Here is a 12,661-nt window from a genome sequence, read left to right on the forward strand (position 1 = left end):
GTTTCACTTTTGTTCGAACTGTTGTTCATTTGACACAACTTGCTTTACAGCATGTCATCCAAAGTGTCTACAATTGGAAGATGTGGATGTCAATCAAACCCGATGGACCAATTAAAATTGACGCAGTTGAGATTTTCCGTTAAAGTTCTGTCACGTTTTTAGATTATTAAACCCTGCTGGATTTTGAAGAGGACGTCTGCGGCTAAACGGGAAACGGTGTAGTTTGTTTTATTTCATAACACTAATGGATTAATCGTTGAGGATGTGAGAGATCTCCAAGCCGGGACAAGATAGGTTTTCTTTATCTCAGGTGAGTGATTTATCATTTATAAAGTGATTTTTATTGTGTTTAAACAGTGTTTTTAGATGTGGCAGTAGTAGAAGATTTTTATTGTGTTTAAACAGTGTTTTTAGATGTGGCAGTAGTAGAGGATTTTTATTGTGTTTAAACAGTGTTTTTAGATGTGGCAGTAGTAGAGGATTTTTATTGTGTTTAAACAGTGTTTTTAGATGTGGCAGTAGTAGATGATTTTTATTGTGTTTAAACAGTGTTTTTAGATGTGGCAGTAGTAGATGATTTTTATTGTGTTTAAACAGTGTTTTTAGATGTGGCAGTAGTAGATGATTTTTTAAAATGCTAAAGGTTTAAGTAGATCAGTGTGTTTTAATTTCTGAATGGTTGTTGCAAATGAGTTGTAGATCAGTGGCACATGTTAATGATGTCATGAAGATGCACCTTGTTACGGCAGTTGCCAAGTGAGCTGGCAATAAACGGCGCTCTGTTGGAACGTATCTTCGTGTGTTATTTGCTTTACACACAAACAATGGCCTTATTTACATTAAGTGTTAATTACATTAAGTGTTATTTACATTAAGCAACAGTATCAGATCTGATTACACGTTTTTTTTTTCTTCCGATATCCGATCCAGTGATTGGTGCCAGCCCTAGTTGCAAGCATCAAATTTAAATTGTAATTATTTATATTTACAGATGCAGTGAAGTTGATCAGTGAAAACACTGGAAATCTTTTGTTTCTACTTTTGTCAGTTAAATACACGTTTAAGACAATTAAAACAAATCACAGATTCTTGTTTTTATTGCATTTTACAAAATGTCCCAACTTTTCTGGAAATAAGGTTTGTACTAAATAGTTAAAATAAAAACAGCACAGTGCCAGTGATTACAGTGTTTAGTACATGGGATGCAATTACTACATAAAGGTAATGAAAATAAAAGAAAAAAAAACACTAGAATAATGAACTGAATAATTAAAAATCATAAGCTGTATTGGTAATGAAAGGCTGCATCTCGAATAAAAGACCAAATTAGAGAATAAAAGAGAATAAAAGATTAATCTGCCAAAAAAAAAAACGAGACAGATATAATGGAAGAGCAAATAAAGTCTGGAAATCTCAGACATCAGAGCCGTGTCTGTCAAACATGAACAAATGGCATCAGCTAGGAAGCGCATTAGTCAAAACCTAAGACTCACAGACAGTTACTTACAGGGTCACTGCTAATAGCCTCAAAAGTCGAGCCATGAAACTAAGTGCAGAAGTGAACGAGCATCTCATGACCCTGTCTCAACAATATCTGTATCCTCTGAGTTTCAAAGTGCAAAGAAACCCAAAGAAACCCAAAGCAGGGGGAAAAAAATACACCCTCATAAAGCATCTCAATGTACACCGATCAGCCATAACATTATGACCACCTTCCTAATATTGTGTTGGTCCCCCTTTTGATGCCAAAACAGCCCAGCAACTGTGATGCACTGTGTATTCTGACACCTTTCTATCAGAACCAGCATTAACTTCTTCAGCAATTTGAGCTACAGTAGCTCGTCTGTTGGATCGGACCACATGGCCAGCCTTCACTCTTCACATTCTAATCCTTACGCTTGTCCATTTTTTCTGCTTCTAACACATCAACTTGGAGGATGAAATGTTCACCCACTAACAGGTGTCGTGATGAAGAGATAATCAGTGTTATTCACTTCACCTGTCAGTGGTCATAATGTTATGCCTGGTCGGTGTATATATATTTAGGGATGTCACGCAATTAAAATTTTAATCGTGATTAATCAGGATTAGAACCATGTAACTATGTAAAAATAACTAAACAATATTTGAACAATTAGGCACATTTAAAGTATGTTTAAAAGGCCAGCCAGTGTCTATATAGAGTTGTTAACAGTTACTCATCTTCCAGCCAATTAGAATAGAATAGAATGCCTTTATTTGTCATATATACATATACAGACGTACAGTACAACAAAATTCTTTCTTCGCGTAATCCAGCTTGTTTGTTAGAAGCTCGGGTCAGAGCGCAGGGTCAGCCAGAGAGGGTTAAGGACCTTGCTCAAGGGCCCAACAGTGGCTACATGGAAGAACTGAGATTCGAACTCTCAACCTTTCAGTTGATAGCCCAAAGCTGTACCCACTAGGCTTAAATTGGCAAGTCTGTTCATATTATCTGGCAAAAGTGAGGATCTTTTCCTGTCAACTATGAAACCTGCCATTGGAAACAGGAGCTCACAGGGTACTAAAATGAACCATTTCCAGTACAACACGTATAACGTCATAACTATGTAAACTATGTTAAAGCATCTACAGTCCATTGCAATCCATTTAACACCAGTGTTTGTAATGTCCCCACGACATGTATAGTCTATAGGCTTTCCATCCAAATTCCTCCTAAATAAAATTGTTAAATAAAAGTTCATTTTGCCTGTAACGTACTGTATATCCATGCACTTGCAGATGCCTGACGAGACAAAAGCATGCTTTCACAAGAGAAGATATTGAAGCGTCAAAAGACTTTGAATTAATAACTGTAGTTTTGTCTAGTGATGATTTTTCACGCTTTTTCAAAACAAAAGTTATTATTAAAAACACCCTACAATTTACAATATGTAGCAGTAACAGTTCGAGTAATTTGTAACTCATGACCGCATACTGGAAATAGACCTGTGTTATCGATATGCAGTATAAACACAATGTTGCTATGCTAAAACAGCATAGATTACCACAGTGGCGCATGTTTAAATTGGCACAAACATAGCCCAATTATATATATATTTTTCCTTGAACCTTTATTATATTTCCAGTGTTGTTCTTTTTTTAATTGCCCAATAATTATATTAGACCACTGAACCTTTATACATTTACACTTTCAGCATTTAGCAGACGCTTTTATCCAAAGCGACTTAGAGCACTATGACAGTATACAGTCTAAGCAATTGAGGGTTAAGGGCCTTGCTCAAGGGCCCAACAGCAGCAACCTGGCTGTGGTGGGGCTTGAACCAGCAACCTTCTGATTACTAGTCCAGTACCTTAACCACTAGGTTACAAAGTCCCCCAAATGATAGGAATGTTCTTAATGATCCTTGAATCACTCACGTCAATAAGGTATGGTGAAATATTGCAATTAATAATTTTTCAAAGACAAAAGGTGGTAAAATTGAAATACTGCACCACACACTATTGCTGTAAGCAACAGACTTAGGCAATTCATGGCAAGTATAATATTGTCATAAAAAAAATCTCAGTTATGAGAGGTGTGTAGTCTCAGTTGTTCACAATTACGACAATATAGCTTTATAGCTTCAGCTGTGATGTTTAGGAAATTTAAAGCTCTGAAGAAATCACATTTTTAACTTAGCATAAGCTAAGCATCATGCTGTCACCTTATAAAAACAGAATGCAGTGAAGAACACAAGTGCATCAAATAACCAACCAAGAGGACTAAATCAAACAGTAGACAGAGGCATGTGCAATAGAATGGTATATATAATCAAATATACGCTCAAGAGATGTATGATAAATTACATCATTCTGTCTGTCAAACCCTATAGCGGTACTAAACGTAATACCATCATTTCAAATTCACATCCTCGGCTGGCAGTGTGCACATCCACAGATAGAAGAGAAGATCAATTCTAGCTTTGCACTTATAAGCACATAACATTTTCTCATTACCATCGCCTGCTCTGTCAGGACGCTCCTGATACTGAATAACACCCTGATAAGGTAGCGAGCACTGTAATCACAAATTGTAATGAATAGGCAGAAATAGTCCTGAAGGTTATTACAGGTGTAAGGACACCTGACCATGAGCCTGATGGACCGTCATGAACAATCCCTACTTCCATTACAGCTATAAATGCTTTTATATTTATTTAAGTGTGTTGCGGGTTAAGATGGCCGGAGCGTTATTAGAGAGCTGAATATTTATTATATGTTAATGTTAGCGACTCTTGTTGTTCAAAAGTCATTTTTTTGTGAGTCATGAGTCGAGTCAGAGTCGTTTCAAATGACAATCTCATTTTGTCGCAGACTCGAGTCCCCATCTCGAGTCCCCATCTATGCACTGTACTATTCCGTAAATCATCCAGCCATTGTGCAGGTACCTCAACCAGACAGCAGAGGTCACATTGTGCCAAAGCAATGAAACCTTGTCAACCTTCTCCCTCTCTCCCTCAGGCACAGCCAACTGTGTCTGTTTTTTTTCTCCTCTTTTCCCCCCAATTTTTTTTCTTCCATATTTATTTAAGTTTATTTTAGTGTGCTGTGAATTTGTACTCATTTAGAGCAGAACAGAGCATTTGTGAGGTAATGTTGAATGAAAAACCCAGGCTTTAGGGTTTAATGGGTTCAGATCAGGGCTCGATGCTGGACGTTGGAGTTTCTTCACACCAATCTTATCAAACATTGTCAATCATTTATTGACCTTGATTTGAGTTCATGCTAGAACAGGCAACTGTTAGGAGCATATCATTTATGAGAGATCTTCAAAAAGTTTTCGCACTTTATATTTTGGTTGGAAACAGTGAGAGTGGGAGGAGTAATAATCAGTCGTGTCTGAGAGAGTGAGAGACGCCTATAGGGTGTGTTCGAAAACTCAGTGAGCTGCCTTGCTGTCTTACTGCATACATAGGCAGCTGCCTCAATAGTGAGGATTCTAATAAGTCATCGACTTATAATTAAGTCAGGTTATTCGAACGCACTACTTAGACAGAGATTCAATCCGTTTTCGCTAACTAAACTAAAACAGTTAGCCTCATGCAATTCAAATCAATGGGATGGGGTGGCACAGTGCGCTAGCATGTCAACTAACATCGCCCTCCATGTGCAAATAAACAACACTTGTGCAAGTTTATACAAATTAAAAATCAATGATCATTTATTTACGTTTAAAAATAACTTGGTTTCTCCGCACCATACGCCATGTTTTTTTATTTTTCTGTGAGAAAAGTTGTGCCGCACTGAATGCTGAAATATTGTTGAAATTTCAAGATACCTTCGTAGTGAACATATTAAGGCATCTAGGATTCGAACAGCCTCCTTCTCGGGAACACACGTAGGATGACGTAAAATGCTGTCTATGTAGAGAGCGCGCTAGGTTTTCGAACACACCCATAGTCTGGATTGAGCGCCAACTGATTTCCACCTTTTTGGAAGCTCAAAGAAGCATTAAGGGGAAGAAGATTTTCATGTGATGATGTGAAATCAGCAGTGCATCAGTAAAACCATTTCTTGCTGATGGCATTTAAAAGTTGGTACGTTGCTGGAAAAATGCATCAGAAGGTGACTGTGTAAAAAAGTGATGGAGTTTGTTTTTAAAAATCTTAATAAATAAAAAGTGTGGAAACTTTTTGAAGAACACTCGTATTTTATTCACGTGTTAGTAACAATTCAAAGGGGGTGTCCACACACTTCTGATCATACTTACATTTACATTTTCAGCATTTAGCAGACACTTTTATCCAAAGCAACTTACAGTATTGTGACAGTATACAATCTAAGCAATTGAGGGTTAAGGGTCTTGCTCAAGGGCCTAACAGTGGCAACCTGGCAGTGGTGGGGCTTGAACCAGCAACCTTCTGATTACTAGTCCAGTACATTAACCACAAAGCTACAACTGCCCACAACTGCCCATACTTCTGTAATGTACATCTGTAGGAATTTCTAGAGGTGGTGAGTTTGTTGAGGAGATTTTTTTGGCTTTCACCCCCAATTTTCTCCCCAATCTTGTCTTTTCCAAATTGGTGTAAATTACTGCTGGAACCCTCAGCACTGACCAAGAGGTGCCTCAGTCTGCCATGTGTCAACTCTGACAAGCAAACAGTCGCTCCCCCTCCCCTCGCTTTTTTTTTTTTACCTGCCAGAGGCAGTATATCACCAACAGAAGTGTTGCGTGTGGAGAGCCTCACTGTACCAGAGATGTACACAAGTCACAAAATAAGAGTCCAAGTCACGAGTCTTTAGGCTAGAGTCCGAGTCAAGCCACGAGTCTTTAGGCTAGAGTCCGAGTCAAGTCACGAGTCAATATAATATACACAAAACATATATTGGAAATGTAGCGTAGAAATAAACAAGTAATATGTAAGTAATAAGTTCAGATTAAAAAACAACAACAGATTAGCGACTGTATTTTGCCGTTTTACTTCGTGCCTTTACTTTCCTAGTCACTGTTCAATTGAATGTCATTTCCATAACAAGAAGGTACCAGTTAAAAGCTTAAACTGATACGTTTTGTTCTCATTGCAAAACAAAACCGTGTGATAAATCACGGCACAGCGGGCAAAATCCAAAACACAGCAAAAATATCATAACCACTGCTTACCTTAGCTTATGTTCTTCCAGATGCTATTAAATTTATAACCGTGTGTCCCATTAGGAATATAATCCGTTATGTTGTAAATGTGCTTATACTTAATAACCTCCGAACTTTTCCCGGTTGTGCAGTAAAACACGAACTCGTTAGAAAGCCAATCAAGCGTTTCATTGACAATCATCTGTGTGACAAAAACTGAATAAATGCAAATAACAGAATTTCTTACTAAAAATTAAAATCTGAAGGTCTTACAACCATTAGCGCCAATTTTGTAGGAGCGTACCATTCACCCCAGTTGTTCCTGTGAAGTGCACTACGTAGGGTATTCCACCATTTTAAGTGAGATTCCAATCCAAAGATAATGAAAATGTTCAAATAAAGTGAACTTCAAACTGTGTAGGGAGCGACGCTTCATCACTACGCCGGAAGCTGGCTGTAACACACACACACATATATATATATAATTGTCACATGTAACTAATGTTAACACACACTAACGCTAGCGACTCTTGTTGTTCACGAGTAATTTTTTTGTGAGTCATGAGTCGACTCTGAGTCATTTGAAACGAGTCCAAGTCGAGTCTGAAGTCTCTGTGTGTGCAACTTACGTGCGACTGGTCCTGCTTGTCCCACCCATTGAACAACAGCCAATCGTCATTCATGTAGCCGCCCAGCCCAGCCGGAAGGCAGAGCTAAGATTTGATACAATGTATTTAATTGTGTCTGTTAAATAGAACAGTTTTGATCTGGTGAGATTTTTATTTACTTTTTTAAAGGCTTTCTTTTTTAATACAATTCTTAAAAATTTATCATGTGAGAATTTTTTACCAAGGATGCTAATAATTTTGGACAGTATATGCAAACTGAGATTTTCAAAAGCTTTCTGGGCTCAGTGTGCACATGAACGACTCCTTTGGAGTGTAAATATAACCAGTAAAGGCACAGACTGTGGAAGTTACCTGAGCAAAGCAGTCTAATACTATTACTGGAGCCAGAATAGAGAGCTGTGCATCCGGCCCCTGATCTTTTCCACTTTGTTTTGCATTACAACTTATCAACTGGATGGAGAAGCGACTGGATGGAGCTGGGACATAAGTTACGACTCATGGCCTGAAGTCTGAAGAGCTGACATTTTCATGAGCATCTCTGCCCATTATTCTTTGTTTGGGGGTCTTAGTAAAGGTGAGCATGAGTTAAAGGGTTGGCAACACACATTCTGATCTACCGAGTCTGCATGTCTGATTTATGTGCCCTGACTCTGCTGTGATTCAGCATATGGCATCAACACAAAGAGATTAACGACACCAGTGACCGCAAATGAGACGAGGCGTGTTAAAAAGAGAAAGGAAAATGGAAGAAAAATCACAGTGCACCCGGCCCCTTCGCTTCGTCTGAACCGAGTCCTCGCTGTAAGCGTGATGAGCAAAGTCAGGATAATTCATTAATACATGCAATGCTCATTACTGTCTTTTCAGACTTTTGAGAGACTCATTACCTGCATAATAGAAGAGTTCTGCTAACACTGAGACCATTCCTCACTGGAAATTAATCATCTCTGCCCAGACAAAAAAGGGGATTCTCTAGTTAAATATTAAAATTCCTTCACACAATGAATTCTATTCTAATTTCCACCCTAGCAAGCACTGTTACCAATAAATCTGTGTCCCTGAGAAAAGAAAAAAAAAAAAAAGAAAAAAACATTATTGTGGATGTGCAGCATCAGCCCGAATGAAATTTCGCACAAAAGCCAGGAGAAAACTTACAGTTGACAGTGACTTTCACAGTCCGGGTGTCAGGGGAGGCGATGTCATTATCGGCGCCGCATTCATAGTTCCCTGCTGCATCTCGGGTTATAGCGGTTATGTTCAGGTTTTCTCCGTCTTCAAACTTCTTGGCTGTAAACACAGGAACAAATGTGCAAACTATTACATGTGGGAGTTTTAAAATGATTAAGTTAAATAAAACAGAAAGATGTTCTCAACATTAATTTGTTTATTTATTAGGATTTTAACGTCATGTTTTACACTTTGGTTACATTCATGACAGGAACGGTAGTTACTCATTACACAAGATTCAACAGTTCACAAGTTTATATCGAACACAGTCATGGACAATTTTGTATCTCCAATTCACCTCACTTGCATGTTTTTTTGACTGTGGGAGGAAACCGGAGCACCCGGAGGAAACCCACGCGGACATGGGGAGAACATGCAAACTCCACACAGAAAGGACCCGGACCTCCCCACCTGGGGATTGAACCCAGGACCTTCTTGCTGTGAGGCGACAGTACTACCCACTTAGCCACCGTGCCGCCCCTCTCAACATTAGAAATTGACTTATTACTAACTCTAGGTATGGGGTGGAGAAAATAGCAACATAAAGTGCAGTGGCGGCTGCTGGTCTTTCAAAGAGGGGAAGCTCATTGTCGGCTTACATCATAAAATTTGTCAATTTATTCATACATAAATTCTGCCCTCCGTTCCTTTTCAAGCAAATACCAAGAAATGGGTCGCAGTTTGTCTTTCGACTTCACTCGCAAAATCCGCGATGGGACTGAAGCTCCTAGTAATTAAGTGAAGGTGTAGATCTCAAAATAGCTGTCAATCAAAACGGGATTCAGCCTTTTGATCCTCCAATCATCTTGCAAAAGCTCAGCGTCCAGACCCACAGCTCCATTCACCCCCAGAGACGCTCAGCGTCCGGGGGCGGGACAAAATCGTGGCATTTATCCAATGACCGGCGAGTTTCGAAGCAATGAAAAAAAAAAAACCCATGCAGTCCCATTGACGTGAATAGACACTCAGCTTCTACGGGCAAATGCACGACGCTCCGGGAATGTATGAGAAGTTCGAGTCAGTCGATTTGTGATAAGTAGCTGATTCTGAACGAACTCGTCTTCGAGATGAACGTGTTCTAACGCATTTGTAGTCAATGAAATGTTAACACAACTGTACATATTTGACCATTTAATTTTTGACATTTTAGGGGAAGCTGAGCTTCCCTTGCAGTCTTAGAGAAATCGCCACTGATAAAGTGATATGCGAGGGTTTTTTAAAAAGTTTCCGCACTTTTAAAACTGGATTTACTAAGAATTTTAAAAACAAATGACATCACTTTTCTACATAATTAGATTAGATTCAACTTTATTGTCATTACACATGTACAAGTACAAAGCAACGAAATGCAGTTTAGCATCTAACCAGAAGTGCAATAAGCAGCAAGTGCAGGATGTACGGTATCTACGATATACATTATATACAGGATATGGGCAGTGGTATGAACAAGATATACAGGTAAATATATTATTGAATGTACAATAAAAAAGATATATAGCTAAAGCCATTATATACAGATTAAGGTGCAGATTAAAATTAAGTGCTATGCAGATTAAAGTGATACAGATTAAGGTGTTATGAACATAATAGAGGAATGTATATACAAAACATAGTAAACAGATGTATACAGTATAGATGGAAATTATGAACAAATGAGACATTTACAAATGAGGTATGAGGTATGTACCAATGATATATTATACTAAGCAGAAAAAGAATTGTAGTGCAAAATAATCACCATGCAATGCATTTTTCCTGTGTCTTACCAACTTTTTAATGCCATTAGCAAAAAAAAAAATGTTTTTGGTTGAGCGTGTAGCGACTGATGCAGTGCTGCTTTCACATCATCATCACATGAAAATCTTCTTCCCTTTAAAGCTTCTTTAAGCGTCCAAAAAGTTGGTAATCAGATGGTGCAAAATCCGGACTATAAGCGTCTCTCAGTCTCTCAGACACGATCGATTACTACTCCTCCCACCCTCACCGTTTCCAACCAAAATATACAACCCCAAATCAGAAAAAGTTGGGACAGTATGGAAAATGCAAATAATAAAAAAAACACAGTGTTCCTTACATTTTCTTTGACTTTTATTTTATTGCAGACAGGATGAACCTGAGATATTTCATGTTTTATCTGCTCAACTTGATTTCATTTATTAATAAACATCCATTTCTGCATTTCAGGTCTGCAACACATTCCAAAAAAAGTTTGCCAAAGTAATCCCTCACCCATGTGGTTATATCAGCTATTGTTGAGTGGTGGTTCCTGATGCAGTGTCATCTGAGGAATCGAAGATCATGGGCGTTAAGCTTAAGCTTGCACCTTTGGCCGTTACGCACTGAAATTCCTCCAGATTCCTTGAATGGTTTAATGATATTATGTATTGTAGAGGGAGAAATATGCAAATCCCTTCCAATCTTTCTTTGAAGTTTATTGTTTGTAAACATTTCAATCATTTTCTCACACATTTGTTGATAAACTGGAGATCCTCTGATCATCTTTGCTCATCAAAGACACCTGGATGCTGCTTTTGTACCAAACCATGATCACAATCACCTGTTGACATCACCTGTTTGGAATCACATCATTATTTATTTATTTTTTACCTCATTACTAGCCCTAAATTGCGTTTGTCCCAACTTTTTTGGAATGTGTTGCAGGCCTGAAATGTAGGAATGGATGTTTATTAATAAATGAAATAAAGCTGAGCAGATAAAACATGAACTATCTTGGATTCAAACTGTCTGCAATCAAATAAAAGTCAAAGTAAATGTAAAGTACACTGCATTTTTGTTTTATTAGCATTTTCCATACCGTCTCAACTTTTTCTGATTTGGGGTTGTGAACGTGGGAAAATTTTTTGGAAATCCCTCGTATATCATCTGAGTTGAACAGTGTTACGGTAAATTATTATTTTTTTTATTTTTTTTTGGCCACTGACTGTTTAAAGTAATTACACTATATTACACTTAATCTGCTTTATTTATGTATTTGTTTTACATTTACATTCATATAGTATTTAAAGTACAATATGATTTGCAAGTTAATGTTGTATGATTATGCTGTAAAACTGTGGTTTTTGGGATCTTTAAAACCAAAATATTTGGTATTGTGGTAAGACTACTATAAAATATAGCATAAGAATACCTTATGTGTACCTTACAGTCATTTAGGAATGCAAAACACACTGTTCTTTCTCTCATATACCTTAAAAATACTCAAGAAACAAAACCCTTCAAACGTAGTACACAAACAACATATATTTCAGTACCTTCATCTCTGTAAGTGTGTGATCAAGAAAATATAAACTGCTACAATAAATATTGTTGCCTTGTCAAAAACACAACTGATTTTTAAAGTTTATGAACGAACGTTTTTGGCAGCATGCTGGATTTTTAGTCTTACCAACAGTGCTGGGCTGGTACATAAGGGCACTGGTAGCTCAGGGCTAGTAATCAGAAGGTCACTGATTCATGATTCAAGCCCCACATCTGCCAGGTTGCTACTGTTGGGCCCTTGACCAAGGCCCTTAACCCTCAATTGCTTGCAATTCACAATAAGTAACAATTGTAAGTTGCTTTGGATTAAAGCATCTGCTGAATGCTGAAAATGTTAATGTACATATGTGAATGTAGATAATATTGGCGGGTGTGTGATTAGTTGAAACATCTAATCAAACATTAAACACTTCTTTTTCTATACCCACAACTTCACACCCCCCACCCACACACAAACAAGAAAAGAACAAAACTTAAGAGACCAAAGGCAGGGTCCAATACCACTGCTGCTATGTAACACCCACTCTATTAACTGTTTTAAGGAAAACGTGCATTGTTCAAACAAAGAATGCAGTAACTAATCAGAACAAGCTTTTTAATGCAACAGAGTACAGTAACATTTCCTAAACACATGCTTTTGTTACTACACCATGGTTGTGTTTAGGTTCCCAGTCAGCTAAAACTATTGCAGAAATCATGTCGGCCGCTCAGGTGGCGCAGCGGTAAAACACACTAGCACACCAGACCCGGCATTTCGAACTCGTCCGTCCGAAACTCAGCTCTGCCAACGATTGGCTGTTGTTCATACAGAGTGGGTGCCGGATGAGACCTCATAACTGATGCAATTACGACCACTGCTTGCTGATTGATGGCGCCTGCACAGAGTCGAGGGATAATGCATTGATCAGGGTGTGGCTCTCTGTACAAAAAG

General features: G+C 38.1%; 1 protein-coding gene across 3 annotated transcripts in view; it reads right to left on the reverse strand.

Annotated features, from left to right (window-relative positions):
- Positions 1 to 12,661, reverse strand: part of negr1 (neuronal growth regulator 1) — a 329,263-nt gene that overhangs the window by 160,825 nt on the left and 155,777 nt on the right. For all 3 annotated transcript variants that reach the window (XM_062997981.1, XM_062997982.1, XM_062997983.1), the window contains exon 4: positions 8,380 to 8,511. In XM_062997981.1, coding sequence (XP_062854051.1) covers positions 8,380 to 8,511 — 132 coding nt within the window. The remainder of the gene's footprint in view (positions 1 to 8,379; positions 8,512 to 12,661) is intronic.

The sequence above is a fragment of the Trichomycterus rosablanca genome, chromosome 6 (assembly GCF_030014385.1).
Source record: "Trichomycterus rosablanca isolate fTriRos1 chromosome 6, fTriRos1.hap1, whole genome shotgun sequence".
In the NCBI taxonomy this organism is placed as follows: domain Eukaryota; kingdom Metazoa; phylum Chordata; class Actinopteri; order Siluriformes; family Trichomycteridae; genus Trichomycterus; species Trichomycterus rosablanca.